This window comes from Alosa alosa, chromosome 19 (assembly GCF_017589495.1).
Source record: "Alosa alosa isolate M-15738 ecotype Scorff River chromosome 19, AALO_Geno_1.1, whole genome shotgun sequence".
Taxonomy (NCBI): Eukaryota; Metazoa; Chordata; class Actinopteri; order Clupeiformes; family Clupeidae; genus Alosa; species Alosa alosa.
Window position 1 is genome coordinate 15086191 of NC_063207.1, and position 17181 is coordinate 15103371.

General features: G+C 45.5%; 1 protein-coding gene across 1 annotated transcript in view; it reads right to left on the reverse strand.

Annotated features, from left to right (window-relative positions):
• Positions 1-713: 713 nt before the first annotated feature.
• ttc7b (tetratricopeptide repeat domain 7B) overlaps positions 714-17181 on the reverse strand; it is a 47264-nt gene continuing 30796 nt past the window's right edge. Inside the window, 4 exon segments of the mRNA XM_048228217.1 lie at positions 714-3501; positions 7960-8162; positions 10464-10604; positions 16633-16818. Coding sequence (XP_048084174.1) covers positions 3280-3501; positions 7960-8162; positions 10464-10604; positions 16633-16818 — 752 coding nt within the window. The 3' untranslated portion in view covers positions 714-3279.

The following is a 17181-nucleotide window of genomic DNA, read 5'->3' on the forward strand; positions in this document are numbered from 1 at the left end:
AAAATCTGAGAAAAATTTAATTTGCATAATAATTTGGAACGCAGTGTAGTGTTGTATGTCATAGTATAGAATCTGTAGAGGGACACCAACGGGACACTAATATTCTGCAGACATGACAGTAAAGACCTGGCCCTATTCAAATGAAAGAGGGGAGGCTTAGAGAATGAGACAATCCCGTTAGCAAGGCGTGAATTTTAGGGCCGTGTCTTCTGGATTGTGAGCATTTTATTGCCTCATAAACCAGGTATACCACTTAATTCATTAGAGAGAAGCAGAGAGAGAGAGAAATTGGTATTTATCTATAGCTAGTACTAGGAAATGTGACTGACCAAGTATAGAGGCAAAAATTATGTTAAGTGGCTATGAAAAATGACTTTGGAGAAGTTTGGAGAAATTTGCCAGTGCCAGTTTCAAGCATGAATATCAATCATCTCTGATTCAGCAACATTTCAGAATGAGGGAAGAGGTCTCAAGGCTGTGCAGCAAATGGGTTCACTATTATGTGGTTTCATTCATAAAATTCCTTATAACTAGGTGACCACTGCTTCAGATAAGTAGCTCAAACCGTAAGAAATGAGTGTCCCACAGTTCTTCACAGAATGTATAATGCTTCCAGATAGTGTCGTCCTGTTATATCAGGACCATTTCCATGTAAAACACACATCAGCTCTCATGTGTTGTATTTCTAAAACGTATACTCCAGACTCAGGATGTACCATGATACTTTTCTTTATTTCAACTTACATTTGCCACCATCACTCCATCTTTATTGAACAGAACAAACAAAACAAATCCTGCACTCTTCCATTCTTTCTGTATTGACATCATATGACAGACACTGCTTTTGCGTGGGGTGATTGCTGATGCTGAGGTCAGCTGTTGAACTCGGCTGTGTGTGTATGTGTGTGTGTGTGTGTGTGTGTGTGTGTGGGGTGAGTGAAAGGAAGTTTCAGTGTACTGGCCATGCAAGGACAGTGACAATGATTTAGGAGGGAAAAAATGTCCCCCACCCCACACACTGATTATTATCTTCAGTGCCATAATGTTTTTTTTTTTTTCTCCCAACCTCTTCAAACAGCCCTGAACTTCAAGTAGAAGCTCTCTCACAACAAACATACTGCATGTTCGTCATGGTAACATCATCCATTTTAAAATATATTTTAATCTTCTAAAATAACAACCAAAAACAGTTCTATCAAATCAACACAAAATAATAATCTGCATTTAAAAATCAAAATAAACGTGAAAAAACTATATACGCTATACTTATATATGTAACAGAGAAAAAAATTTAAAACATTTGCTTACAGAATAATATCAATATATTTTTTGGCATTCACTTTATGTGATTTTGTTACTATGGATTTAGAGGCGCTAAACCTACCATCACTGCATTTTGTGACAGACCATTGGTTTCACGTGATTGACAAAGGAGAGGCAGACAGCACACCACTGTCACGCTATGGACTTTACAACCCACCATCATGAGCAGTAGAAACACAAATGAGGCTATAAGGGGTCGAAGTCTGCAATCATTGGACAGACACAAACAAACAAACACAAACACACACACACACACACACACACACACACACACACACACACACACACACACACACACACACACTTATAGAGAAGAATATTTTGTTTGTGTTTACTTTTAGCTACAACAGAGTAATACACAAGATGTTTTAAAGGTATTCTGTATGGCCTATTCATAAGAGGAGTTTTCCATATGAGGACGGGTTGCTAAGAGACATGGCTAACATATACACAGACTTTTCAAGACCATTACTCTCTTTCTGTAAACTATGGATTTCAAAAAAAAAAAAAAAAAAAAGTACATCTCTTCAATGACAGTAGCAGGTTTACAGCACAGGAAATATACTCAGGAACACATACCTTTCTTTTACACACTCTCTCTCTCTCTCACACACACACACACAAATAACAAACAAAAAAACAACAACAAAGACATACACACAAACAAATATATAGAATGATCAGCATCAGGGATAACTGACACACACCCCAGTAAAAAGGCGAATGAGACAAGGGGCAACTCTTCAGTGTGTCCACAGTAACCCCAGTTGGCTATAATGAGTTGATTCAGGTCATTCTGGGCACCACGTACACACAGACCACCAGAAAAGAAAACCACACACACACACACACACACACACACACACACACACCTCCAGTTCCCTGATTTGGACGCTTGCATAACTGTTTATACTGACTCACTCTCCATCTTGAATTTGCGTACTTCAGGGGACAACAGGAGACACCAGAAAAGTCAAGGAGTGTGTGTGTGTGTGTCTGAATGTGTTTTAGTAATCTGTGTGTGAGGGTGCGAAGGGGTTGGCTGTTTACACACACAAAACACACACACACACACCATGCAGTCACAGCAGTGGAGAATGGGACTGGTCGCCATGACACTGATTGCAGCATTCAGACGTCATACATGGAGTGTTGTGTTTGGCTTTATCTCTGCAAGTATGTGTCTGCGTGTGTATCGGTAAATTCAGGTATATTAGTGTTTATGAGGGTATATGCTATTGAGAAATGGCTGCTGTGTGTTCTGTGTGGGTGACCTCAAGGAGTTGAGGGTCAAGCACCGGTCAATAATTAAGCCAATGAGTGAGACGATTACATGATGGGGGAAACCCTGATTGGGGATGGGGGCTTGGACACACACTGGCCCTCGGGTGCTTGCTGGAGGAGTGTGTGTGGTGGCACTTCATCAATGTGCAATGTACATGACAGAGTGTGTGCGTGTGCGTGTGTGTGTGTGTTCGTTTGTGTGTGACTATGGGTGAGTCTACGTCTAGCAGGAGGGTGAGAGGTTAGAAGGTGTGTGTTTGTATGTGGCTATAGGTTATGGCTGTCTGCATGTGTGTCTCCACTACAGTCTCTGAAGAACTCTGTTGTGTGGGGTCATCAAGGTGTTTTGTGTAAAACGCTATGTGGGGGCATTGTGTTTTGAATCAGTAATCTGTATCATCTAGTGTGTGTGTGTGTGAGAGTACTATGCGCTGTGTGCGTGTTTTATTAACCTATACCATATGTAAAACTGTATGTGCGTTATGTTGCGTTATGAATCACAAATTATGTAGAACCATTCTGCATGTTGCACTATGAACCTGTACTGTATACAATGTGTGTGTGTGTGTGTGTGTGTCTGTCTGTCAGAACATGTGTATGTGCATTTGCATTTGTCTGTCAGTGTGCTTGTGTGTGTATTTGCATGAGTGTGTGTGTGTGTGTGTGTGTGTGTCAGAGTGTGCGCGGGATGATGGTGAAGGGCAGCACGGGGCTGCTGGCCTCCAGCTCGAGCGCGGTCAGGAAGCACTCGGTAGCGGCGGCGGCGTTGCCCTGCGCCTGCAGCACCTCGCCCAGGCTCTTCCACACCTCGTGCGCCGTGCTGCTCACCTGCACCGCGTCGCGCAGCACCTTCTCCGCCAGGCTGTAGCGCTGCAGCTGGTGCAGGATCACACCCTGAGACCGGGGGGAGAGGGAGAGAGTGAAAGAGAAAGATGGAGAGAGGGTGAACATTACTTCATTAAATGCATCAATGTATCATTGATGAATGATACATCAACTCATTATTTTTTTTATATTTATATACTTACATTACTTTTTCTGCTGTAAATGCAGTAAATGCATGTTGTGTGTGATGTCTGTATGCTACTGAGACCTTGAATTTCCCCTTTGGGGATCAATAAAGTATCTATTTATCTATCTATCTATCTATCTATCTATCTACAATCTATTATCTGTTTTTCTATTATCTATGAAAAGAGTTTTTCTCTTTAAACAGAGAAAACAGAGACGGAGACAAAAGAAAGGGAGTGTGAAAAAGAGATGAAGACGGAAGACAGAGAGTAAAAGTGAGAGATAAAGAGAAAGGGCGAGAGAGATAGAGAAAGGGCGCAAGAGCAGAGCACAGGCAGAAGGGCTGGAGATAGACATCAGCTAGTTGGACTTGACTAAAGGGTTACGGACCCCTCGTTGTAATCCTGCTTTTGATCCATTTCATCATCGATTTATTTCAACTAAAGGTCAGCCTCTTAAAACAATTCCCCTCGTCTTCATCTCTTCTTCTGAGGCGCATGTGATCATGGAAGTGCAGCTTGCAGTCAGTAAATGTGTCAGCTCATGGACAACAGCTGAGACACAACGGAGAGATGGTAATAAGAGAGGGGTGTGTGTGTGTGTGTGTGTGTGTGTGTGTGTGTGCGCAAGATTCAAACAATGTTAGAAAAAAACACAGGGCCGTGAGTACACACACTCATACACACACACACACAATTTACTGTACTCTCATGGAAGCGGAGGCCATTTGCACTTCACACACATCTCTTTCTGCTCCGTAGGGCATGTTTCTTTTGCTCTCCCCCTCTCCATCCCTCTCTCCCACCCTTCCTCTTTCTCCATCCCTCTCTTGCTCATGGAGGCCGTCTCTTCATGAGATGTGACAACTGGGCTTAATGCTGAGATGCCAAAAGCGCATGAATATGAACGTGGGCAGCCATGGCGACGCTGACACAAACCGATGTGGAAGGCTGCGTATGACTGCGGGACTCGCGGCCGTGCAGACCCACGCCAGGCCTGCTGGGAGACCAGGAAATAGACAATAAATACAGTTCGCCCAGGACCACTAAATATCAACAGACAGGGGAGGCAGGGGGAGTCCGTGGCTGTGGCTGTTTTTTTTAACCATGCTGTTATCTAAAGAAGTGTGGGTGGATGGGAGGTGGATTCTTTCTCTCTCTCTCTCTCTCTCTCTCTCTCTCTCTCCCTTTCTTTCTTTCTTGCTTTCATCTCATCTGCCAGATGTCTCCAATCAGGACGTAAGCAGGGCTGGAGGATGAGTGTCTGATTGGCTGGCTGGCTGGGTAAAGACGCCAATAGAAGTGCTTGTGTGGGTTTGTGTGTGTGTGCAGTGTGTGTACAGTGTGTGTGTGTGTGTGTGTGTGTTTTTGTTGTGTTCTGTTCTAATGGAGCGGTTGTTCTAATTATGTTTCCTTTTGAAAGCACACACACACCATCATCATCATCAGGTCCCTTAAGAGGGACAGAGCCAGCGAGGCCTTTTGGAGGTGCCCTTCAAGGCATCCAGGCAGCCCCTTTGGGGAGGAAAACACAGCAGTAGACCTCCAAAGTCAAGAGTGCCCATGGGGCCGAGACAAAAAGGCAGCGAGAGACAGCAAAAGAGAGAGGGAAAGAAAAAAAGAGAACATTACAAAAAAAATGACAGGAGAGGCAGAGGATTAAACACCCAAGCTGTGGAGGTCACACCTCCACCTCCTCTTCCTGCTCCATTGTTCCCAACTGGATGTGAAGTGTGAAAGTCTACACCTTTCCTACACCTACACCTGTCTGTCCTGAAGAGCGGCTAAGCACAGTGTGTAATGCCCGGTGTACTGGCAAACTCAACGCGCCAGACAGACGCCACTGATAGCCCAGACGCGCCATGAAGACACAGAACAAACAACGCCTATGTATGTGTGTGTATATATATATATATATACATATATATATATATATATATATATATATATATATATATATATATATATAATAATACAATATACCACATGCGTATACACAACACAGAACAATATATATATATAATAATATATATATATATATAATATAATATATATATATAATAACCAATATATACATATACATGCACATATACATGCATATATATATATATATATATATATATATATATATATAACAACACCACAACAGCAACATCACGACAGATAGGACAACAGCAGTGTGAAGACACCAACACAAACACTTAGAACTGCTACTCCCCTCTAACTGCCCCGATACATACTCGCACAAACATATTTTGGCTGAACATACTCCAACAGATCAAGTAGTTCGCAAGGAACAGAGCTCGCAAGGAACAGAGCACTTATGACACAGAGTGCATCTGTGGCTGGATGGCTGTCTGCTACATGAAAGATAGGACGCCGAATATAAACACGGTTAATGTGGTGGAGTCCAGATACCATCCAAATGTCCACTGTCTCCTGCCCACATCTCTTTTCCTCCATCTCAACCTCCCTCCCTCGCTTCCCCCTCCCTCCCCTCACACACATGCTCTCTCTCTCCCTCTTACACACACAAGCACGCACACACACACTTAAACACACACACACACACACTTAAACATACACACACAGATAGCCAGTCTAAAAAAGGCTGTATATGCAGAATGACTAATCCCCTTGATGCAGAGTGCAAGAAGAGAACACACACAGAGAGAGAGAGAGAGAGAGAGAGAGAGAGAGAGAGAGAGAGAGAGAGAGAGAGAGAGAGAGAGAGAGGACTCCTCACTTTTTCCTATCCTCCCCCTCCCTTTCATTCTCTCTCCTCAAACACAGCACTTATCCAGCACAAACCAGCCCTCCACGCTCCACACTAGCTCCTTGTTCATATCAACCACTGTGTATGTCAGAGAGAGTGTTTGAATTAGCAATTTGAAAGGCAGTCTGTGTGTATGGGTGTGAGAAAAAAATATATTCACACACGTGTGTGTGTGTGTGTGTGTGTGTGTGTGTGTGTGTGTGTGTGTGTGAGAGAGAGAAATAGAGTGAGCGAGAGGGAATGTGAGAGAGAGGGTGTTGGAAACCTCTACAAATATCTGTGCAATGAGTCACATCTGTGAGAGGGCGATTCAGAATGCCCAGCACCAGTGTGTGTGTGTGTGTGTGTGTGTGTGTGTGTGTGTGTGTGTGTGTGTGTGTGTGTGTGTCAATGATGATGATGAGACCAGGCTTTTGCTTCACAACATGTGGGAATGAACACTGGCAGTGCCTGTGTGTGTGCTGGTATAATCTGTGTTTGTGTATGTGTATGGTGCACACGTGCATGTAAAAGACTGCTGGCATTCTAGGCGCTGCCTTTCGCCAGTGTGAGTGGGCATGTGTGGCAGTGCACTGGTGGAGGGAGTGACACACACACACACACACACACACACACACACACACACACACACAGGCGGGTACACACTCGTCCACATCTCTCTGATGAACTGGCTGGCCTCCTTGCATCATAACGGGGGTTGCCCTGGGCAGATGGAGTGTGTGGATGTGTGTCTGTGACCTTAACATTGAAGCAGCAGATGGACAGTGTGTGTGTGTGTGTGTGTGTGTGAGAATGCATATGTGTATGTGTGCATGTATGTTTGGCATTGGATATGTGTTTGCTGTCTGCTGTGCAAACTTAGCTGTCTTTAGTACCCAGACTTTTTGGGACACTTGGCCATTACAGCTACAGGACCTTCTACAGTATGACACCCCGTTCTAAATCACTAGGCATAGGATAGCTAGAACTGCTCCCACTCTTCTGGGAAGGCTTTCTGCAAGATTTTGGAGCGAGTCAGAAGAGCATTTGTGAGGTCAGGCAATGATGTTAGACAAGAAGGCCTGACTCGCAATCTCCATTAGTTCATCCCCAAGGTGTACCACGCAAAGTGTGTGTGTCTGTGTGTCTATATGTACATGTGTGTGTGTGCTCCTCACCAGCCTTTGCAGGGTCATGACATTGATGTGTTGTGCACAACCCTGGTACATATCTGCTCAGCTAACAAGGGTGCGGCTAAAGGAGAGCGTATATGTGTTTATTTGTGTGTTGAGAGTGTGTGTGTGTGTGTGTGTTGTGTGTGTGTGTAGGTGTACTGTGCTCCTTATCAGCCTCTGCCTGGTCTTGACATGAGTGGGACTGATACTGTAGGTATGTATATGTTTGTATGTGTATGTGTGTGTGTGTGTGTGTGTGTGTGTGTGCATGTATGTGTGTGTGTGTTTGCGTGCGTGTGTGCATGTGAATGTTTGTTTGTTTGTTTGTGTTTGTGTTTGTGTGTGTGTGTGTGTGTGTGTGTGTGCGTGTGTGTGTGAACGGTGTGCGTATGTGTGCGCGCATGCTCCTCACCAGCCTCTGCATGGACTTGACGTGCGTGGGGCTGATGGAGAGGGCCTCCTCGTACCAGCGCTTGGCCTCCTCCATGTTGCCCCGCAGCTCGGCCACCTGGCCCTTCATGAAGAGCACGTGGTGCGAGGTGGGGAACAGGTTGGCAGCCTCCTGTGTGCAGGCCGTGGCCTCCGCCGGCTTCCCCATGCCAACGTACACCTCCGCTAGAGACACAGAGAGAGGGAGAGGGAGAAAGAGAGAGAGGGAGAGAGAGAGGGGGAGAGAGAGGGAAGGCGAGAGAGAGAGAGAGAGAGAGAGAGAGAAGGGGTGAGGCAGGTGAGACCTGGCATAAGCAATTGCATATATAAAGAGAGGAAAGGGGTGTTGTGTGTGTGTGTGTGTATGTGTGTGTGTGTGTGTGTGTGTGTGTGTGTGTATGGGTGTGTGTGTGTGTTTGTGAGTCAGAAGAGAAATCAGAAAGGTATAATGGTAATCAGTTAAACATAATCTCTGGTACACAATGCATCTGTATGCCATTTTCAAGAATGGAAGAGTTAGATGATGAATTTAGTGAAACACACACACACACACACTCAGGTCGGACTGAGCAGATTGTTGTGACAAATGCTTGTCAGGGTCGCGACAAGTCGTGGAGCAGACACTTGAATCTCCAGTTACTCAGCAGGAAGCTGGCCTGTTGACTGGGTCACAGCCTTTGTATGTACAACCAGGGTCAAGACTGCAGTGACTCTTCTTGGAATCATCTTACAAAAACACGGAGGCAGCTATGCTACGCCAGTCCCCTGCTATTCAGAGTTCAACTGGAGGCCACCAGAATAGCACAGGGCCAGTCTTTGTTTGCTGAGAATACTGCTTTTTTTCCTGTGCTGCTCTGTTAGTGTAGATGGATGTACACATGCAAAACATGTAATAGTTTTTTTACTTGCTTTTATTTCTGAATTAGTGTTTTCTATGTCTGCACTTGTGCTGTACCCGCAATTTGTTTGATCTACTGCCCTCTGGGAAGAGGTACAGAAGCCTGCGCTCCCGCACCACCAGACTCACCAACAGCTTCATACACCAGGCTGTTAGGATGCTGAACTCTCTCCCCCCTCTTCCCCCTCCACCCTCAGCTGCATAACATCCTGGACTTTGGACCCACAATGGCTGCCTTGCACTACTCCATTTTTACACTTGCACACTTGTTGTTGTTGTCCTGAAAACACAACACTTCTGCTGCTCTTACATAACTTGCACCACTATGCCACTTGCTTACTTAGGTCAAACAGAACTACCTCAGACATTATATTGACTGTCTATGCACAATTTCAACCCACTTTGTTGCTCTTATTTCTTCTCATTGTATGTGCCTTCTTATTTACTCATTTATTGTTTACTTGAATGTTAAGTTTGTCTGTGGACTTAATTGGTAAAATATGTCTTGTCTTCACCGTGGGAGAGTGAGAATTGTAATTTCGATCTCTTTGTATGTCTGGGCATGTGAAGATATTGACAATAAAGCAGACTTTAACTTTTGTGGTCTGTTTTTTTTTTTTATTATTATCTGGACTAGACTGGAGTTGATGAGAGCTTTTATTCGGCTGGGATCATCTACTTTTGTAGTCTGTGTGTCTGTGTCTGTGTGTGTGTGTGTGTGTGTGTGTGTGTGTGTGTGTGTGTGTGTGTGTGTGTGTGTGTGTATCCATGTATTTGTTTATCTGTGTTTGGCTGGGTTAGTGTTTATGAGTGCTTTTGTTTCTGGCTGGAACAGTGTGAGTGTGGGTGTATGTGCGCTAGTGTGTGTGTGCGCGTGGGTGTGTGTGTGTGTGTGTGTCCATGTGTTGGGCCATGCCGCTGCGTGGGCAGTCAGGACCAGCTGGCAGAGGGGGGACTCCTCTCTAGTCTCCCATTGGCAAGAGCTGCGTTTGCTGTGTAAGCACCGCTCACATTTCCCCTCTCTCTCTTCATAGTGCACTTTTTCACCTCCCTCTACCTGTTCTCTCTCTCCGTCCCTCTCTCCTCCATGGCAAGCCTTCTCTTCTTCCTCTTTCATCTTTGCGCTATCTGCAATCGATCCCTTGATAAATGGCTGTACATGACTTTCGAGGGCTCACGGGTGTGTGTGTGTGTGTGGTGAAGAAATCCCTGCTAATATGGGTTCACTAATGAGCGTGGGTCTGTCTGGGATGAGTGGAGGTTTTACAGTGGTGGGCTAAAGAGGTATAAGTGTGTGTGTGTGTGTACATTTACAGCTGGGGCAAAGAAAAACATGGCTGCACTTTCCCTAGAGGGTACCTGAATATTCACTCTGTCTGTTTGCTGAAGAGGTCATTTAGATTGTTACTTTCTCCCTTGTGGGCAGTCTTTGCATCCTTCTTTTAGCTCTTTTCTCTTAATACATCTTTATCATTCTAATGACCAATAACCTGCTTGACAGTGACACCACATGTGTGAGTGAGGCTGGGTTGGTGTGTGTGTTTGTGTGTGTGTGTGTGTGTGTGTGTGATTGCGTGGGGCTGCCCTACCTGCGTGAATCCAGATCTGGGCCAAAGTCATCCAGGGGTGCAGGGGCCCCTGCTTAGGGGCGCTGCTCTGGAGGGAGGAGGCAACCTCTGAGAGAGCCTGTTCCACCCTGGACGCGGCGATGGAGGTGGCGTGCACCGAACCTGACGAGAGCAAAAAGGTGGAGGTAGAGGAAGAGCAGAGGAGAGACAGGTGGAGAGGAGAGACAGAGCAGGAGAGAGAGAGAGAGAGAGAGAGAGAGAGAGAGAGAGAGAAAAAAAAGACAAAACCGGGTTGGGGGATGGGGAGAAAAAAGATATGAGCTGCACCGTCTGAAAATGCCAAATAAAAAGAACAGCAGGCCTCATATATCAAGCAATAAGAAGCGAATAGTAAAGATAAAACCTCTTCAGGTCTGACATTTTTATTAGCTAGATCACTTTATTCCTTATTAAAGAACTGCTGCAGCTTTGACGCTTGTCTACAGGCTTGATAAATGAGGCTCGTTATGCTGTGGAGAAGGGGCCGATGGTGAATAATGTCAAGGGCACACCGAAAAAAATACACCACTACATAACACTCACAACACACTCACAAATAAAACACACACATACACACATACACTCACACACACACACACAATTCGAATGCTCCCAAAGTACAAATATTCAAATACTTACAAAAATATATTCAAATATTTCAAAGCGCTGTACTTTGGATGCACGTTACTTCATTATGCACCATTAAGTGGGCTTCTGTCTGTATGTCAGTGTCACTCAGATTACAGCAACATACGGGTCAGTCTGATTAAACTGTATTATCAACACATGCATCCCAATTACAGTTAGTCATATGCCATTACACCAACACAGTAGTCATGTCTGTTATGTATGTCAATTATTTTTCCCCCATCTGAAAAGAGTAATGGGGTCTGCATGACCAGCTCTACAGAGGGAGAAGCGTCCTGCTCATAACCACCTCTGTTGACATAGGCCATAAGGGCCTACTTTAGAATTCAATTCAGGTATCCATGCAGACGTTCCTCATAGACTGCTATAGGTTATGAAGTACCAGTGGGTTTCAGTCCAAAGGCTTAGGACTGCAGAAGCTCTGAAGCGCTTAGCTCAGCTCAGCTGGGGCCTATGATGGGGTGCATGTCTTTGCAGAGAGGGAGGGCTTTGTGATTAATTTAAGAAGAAAATAAAAATATGATTTTAATATGTAAAGATTCCTTTCAATCACACACATATGTGTGTGCGCACACGCATACACAAACACACACACACAAACATGAGACCCTCATATTTGAAAAAATACATATCTACACTACTTTCATCTCCACCATATTTTACACTAAGACAAACCACAATAAGCCCTTACTGACCAGGAACTAACTCCACGGCTATGAAACATTAGCCTAGAAATCTAGATCGCCAAGCTTAGCTGCAGCAAATTACATTTGCTGCCAGGGCTAGTCTAGCAACTCTCTGTTGGCTTGTGAGCTCCAGAAATCGAAACTTAATCAGGACATTGAAATCGTATAGAGTCGCGCTTGGGGGCTTAACATAATGATTGATGGCAGAGTTGCAACGGTTTGGCTTGAATTCCCCTGCTACTTGAAAACAAATATCCTATTTTGTCCCATTAAGCAGAGGGAATTTGAAAGACAACTGATTATCCCGCCCTCGACTGAGCACTGCGAACGGTGAGTGCCCAGACCCTACATTTTAATGTGGGTCTGGCTCGCCAGGCTAATGAAACATTGCTCTCTTCAGTCCATAAAAAGTGTTGCCTGTTTTTTTTTTACATGGCTCACCCTGGAACATTCTAGAGCATCCTGGAACATTCTACCCTGGAACATTCTAGAGCATCCTGGTTTCAGGGGACCAAGTGGCGAAAGTACTCGATGGTACACATGAAGACATGCCTTTCTACAGCACACCACTGACACTGAGGTTAAGAGACTTGGAGCTGGATTGAAAGCAGCACTGGTTGGCTGACCTGCCGTAACTTTATGGCGAGGATGTCTGACTGGTCTAGATGTTTGTCTTCTGCCAAGCCGAGTGTGAAGTGCTGCATTTAACTCACATTAGAAGTGCCCACACCTGAGGCACCGATGCAGCCTTTAGATGCGCTGCTGCTGCAGTCGATACTGCCCTGAAGTCCACATGAGCTGCAGGACTAGTCAGGCACAAACAAGAAAGTTTGAAAATAAATAAATAAAAACAGAGTTCTTTTTCTCTGTCTGAAAGCTTCTGGGGGCAGTGGTTATTGAGCGACGCCAAGGCTTATAGGAATCTAAAAGCCCGTATCGACAAACCTCCCCACGCAGGAACCCCCGACACTGTCGTCACCTGCCGAGCTTGATGCACAGCTCGGCACTCCAGTCTCGGCATCGCCACGGTAACGCGGGTGGCGGTAAGTCTCCCTGAGGGGAATGTGACGCAGCTTCAGTTTTAACTGCAGCTGCAGCAGGAGGCAGCAGGACTTTCTGAGGGGAGCTGCTGCAGACCCACAGGTAGACATAAAGACCATATTTTACACACATGGCTAATGCTCACACTGCTGAATAAGCTGCAGCTGACAACTCCACACTACCCTACTGCTGACTATTCCTGAATGTTAAGGTTAGAAGATGTATCTCAGAGCAGTGATGGGAAAAGGTCTAACCCTATAGGGAGAGGTTATGTCTTGTTCTTCAAACATATTTTAAATAACACAGTCATCATTGTGCAATTTGCAGTCTGACAGAAATTGAAATTGACCCCTGACTTCATATAAAAGTACAAAGACCTCCAATGTGTTCAGGTTCTGCAGCCAAACGGGCATTCAAGCATCAGTACAACTAAAGGATGGCTGCTCTAAGACGGTGCTCTTGATCACCGTGGCTCTCTGTCCGAACACACACAGACACAAACAACACACACAGACACTGGCACAGACACAGACACAGACACACTAGCACCATTCTTGGAAACAAAAAAACATGAGGTTTGACTACAGAGCCAATGTAAATGATGCATGTAAGGGGTATTCAATCCTTGCTTTCATGCTCACGCATGATGGTTGCGGCCAGTGTAGAATGTCAGGGACCTCTGACATACTCAAAAATAGGCCTCGTGCTCCTGTTTCGGCCCCGGGGCCCGCTTCAGTGGGCCCCTATAAATAGCCACTTTAAACCTGAGCCGCCCCGGGGAAGACAAAAGCCGCTGTAACCCGCCACCTGGCCCCCAAACGAGAGCTGGGGGCCAACCAGAGAGCCTCCTCTCCTCACGTCCGCCCACGACTCGCCAAAACAATGCGCGTCACGGCGATGGCAACCCAAACATGTTCCAGTCTGGAGCCGCCGGGCCCCGTGGCCCCGACAGAGGACGGGTGGATGGATGAGAGGTGGAGGTGGGGGACAGATGATGTGGATTGACGGGTGGATGGAAGGGATGAATAGGCCCGAGTGATGAATGAATGGAGATATAATATGCCCTGTTCAATTATTGAGATGCTCGGGCCGGCCAAACTGCAGTCAGAGCTCAGTGTGGCCAAACAACGCAGGCCCAAGATGAGAGCAATGAAGGAGAGAAAAGGCAAAGAGAGGAGATAAGATAAGAGAAAAACAAAAAGCGTAGAGAGCGCCTGCTGCTTCACACATGGCAGTGGAGCGTGTGTGTGTGTGTGTGTGTGTGTGTGTGTGTGAGTGAGAATAGACAGGTGGCGGAGTAAGCCAGCAAAGAAGCCAGGCCAAGAAGATGGGGAACAGAGAGAGTGAAACAGAGAAAGAGAGATAGAAAGAGAGAAAGAACGAGAAGCTGAGTGAAGGAGAGGGCTACTTACAACCTGATATAACGGTGTTAAAACCATGCATGTAGGCCTCTGGAAGGTTGCATTTGAAATTGAAACAAAAATATACAAAAAAGAGAAAAAATGAAATCAAATCTAAAATTTTAAGTCATGGGAAATAAAAATAAAACAAAAGAACTGTGAGAAAGAAGGGATACAAATAACAATGGAATACAGCAAGACATCTCATCTTACTTTCATCTACAAAAAAATCTACAAAACATTACCAAGACAACAAAACTGGCTAAACCCAGACCAAAACAGTTGGATCAAAAACCGCAGGAGGCTGCATGTTTTTGATCCATCACCATTACTCTCCATAATGTGGAGATCTCTGTCCACTTCACAAACTGTATGCCCACAAAGAAAGCATGGAAAGTGCTCAGAACTCCACGGGTAGCTAGACACAAAGAACTCTCACTGAGAGAAAGTTGTCAAGGCACCGACTCTCTAAGGGAACTCGATTACAATAGAAACAGAAGACGACTGTATAGGTGACTTAAGAGACAACACACCAGGATAGCACAGTCTGGATTCAAAGGCCTCCATGGAGAATAGAAGAAGGGATAGAAGAAGGGATAGAAGAAAAATGAAGGAAGAGTAGTATGCATAGCAGAAATTGTTTATCAACACAGATCCGTCTACAAAGTGAAGGGGAGGCAACCATGGCATGGGGTGTTTGTCTCAAACCCAGTCTCATTGTGACTTTACTGGGAATAAAAGAAGAGGCAAGCGGTAAGGTAATGTCACACACACAAATGTGTGTGTGTGTGTGTGTGTGTGTGTGTGTGTGTGTGTGTGTGGGCGTGTTTCTTTGAGCCCTTAAATTCCGAGGAGGGGCGTATCGCTCCATCTTTTTGTCGCTGGTTTTTAGGGGGCCTCACTCCCCCCCGCTTCTCCATGCTTCTGTTTGGAGCCAGGCGATAAGAGAGCCGAGCAGTCATCGGGAATGTGAGAGTGAGCCTCTGCTCTCACGCGCAAACTCTGATACCAAACGTCACTCCTTTCATCAGCCTTTCTTTCTCTTCCCCTCTCCCTCTCTCTCTCTCCCCTACCCCCCCCTCTCTATCCCTCCCTCTAGCTCCCTCTCTCTCTCCCCTATCCCCCTCTCTATCCCTCCCTCTAGCTCCCTCTCTCTTTCAGTTCCTGCTTCTTCATAAGCCGGCCACTCTGGCAGATTAGAGGCTTAATGTCAACCTCCAGGGGCTCTTTCTCTTTTTCTTTTCTCTCTGTACTTTCACTCTTAAAGTCTCTCTCTCTCTCTCTCCTCACTCTCTCTCCCCTCGGTCCTAGCCCTCTAACGCTCTCTCTCTCTCTCTCACACACACACACTTCAACAGCATCCCACATCTCTCTTTCTTCTCGTTGCGTTCACACTTTAGCTCTTGCAGATCTCTCTTTCTCGCTCCATCTCTGCCCTCATTACTTGCTCACAACAGACGAGCTTCATCTTTTCTCTTCCTCTCTCTCTCTCTCTCTCTCTCTCTCACCTCTTTTCTGCTTCGTTTTATATCCCCCTTCTTCTTCTTCATACACCAGCACCAGTGAATTCTCTTCCGTCGTCACATTTTCTGCACAGCCCTGTCTCAGACACAGTCTTATCTCTCTAGTCTCATACATCATTCCTCTCGTTCTTTGTCCATCTCTCTCTCTCTCTCTCTCTCATCCCTTTCTCTTTTTCTCACTCATATCTTATGATGTTTTGACAGAATTGCTTTGACTTGTAAACAGACACTCACTCCAACAGAGGAGGCTCAGTCTAGCAGTTAACTGTATGATCATGCAAACAGTCCACCAGCTACCAGCTATGTTGTACACGCACATGCACACACCAAATCTGTGTAGTACTCTCTGTGGCCAATGGGCACACAAGGACATGTGCTGCATAATTACTTGATTGCATATTCTGACTGAGGGCCAAGCTTCCAAACCAAAAATGTTCCTGTCTAAACAAACATGAACTCATGCCATTTAGAATAGGCTACCATTTGGGTTAGTTGACTGGTCTAACTAGCTATGTGCATAGAGCCTTAAGGCCCGTTCACATATAATGGCAATTTGCTCATCTCCCGTCACTTGATGTTTCACCTCGCCCATGGCCATTTCGCCTGTAATGGCTGAATTATGTGAACATCACATGGTCATGGTCTTTTACCGCTAGTCGCTTGCAGTCTGAACGGGGCTTTATACAGGCTGGCAAAGTTTGGAGAAGGGAGGGGGGACTCTACAAGCCATGCAGTGAGTTAAAAGCATGGGCTTGGTCAGTGACAGTTGTGTCACGCAATGCCTCACGCATACACACTCTTAAATCAGGCACACACACACACACACACACGCGTGCAGGCCGTGGTGTGTTACTGAAGGTGGAGAGTCGCCGGTGAGGGGCGTGGTCACAGAAAGCCACGCTGCCAGACTTGAGTGTGGAGTCACTCTTAGTGGGGGAGGGAAGATAGGGAGGAGCAGGGGGAGCGTGATAGAGAGAGGGAAGGAGGAAGAGGGGAGAGGGGGTCTCCGCACTCGAGAAAGAGGAAGTGGAACCAGAGGCTGTAAACATAAAAATAAAAACAGTTGAAGGAAGTTTGCAAATACATATACACATTCGTTCTCTCTCTCTCTCTCTCTCTCTCTCACTCACACACATAACCCCCCCTTAGAAAGGCACAAGGTACTAGAAAGCCACTTATGGGGAAAAGAAATGTCAGTGCTAAAGTGACAGAGGGAAAGAGGAATGAGGACTTGTGATTCATCATCAGATGTGTACAATTTCCTTGGACAAAAACACTCTGTGTAGTTATTAACCTGTACAACTGCACAATGAAATAGTTATTCAACTAAAATGACACCAAATACCATCCCCAAGTTATGAGGTTCTATATACCTTATATTTATACCATATATATCTTTGGT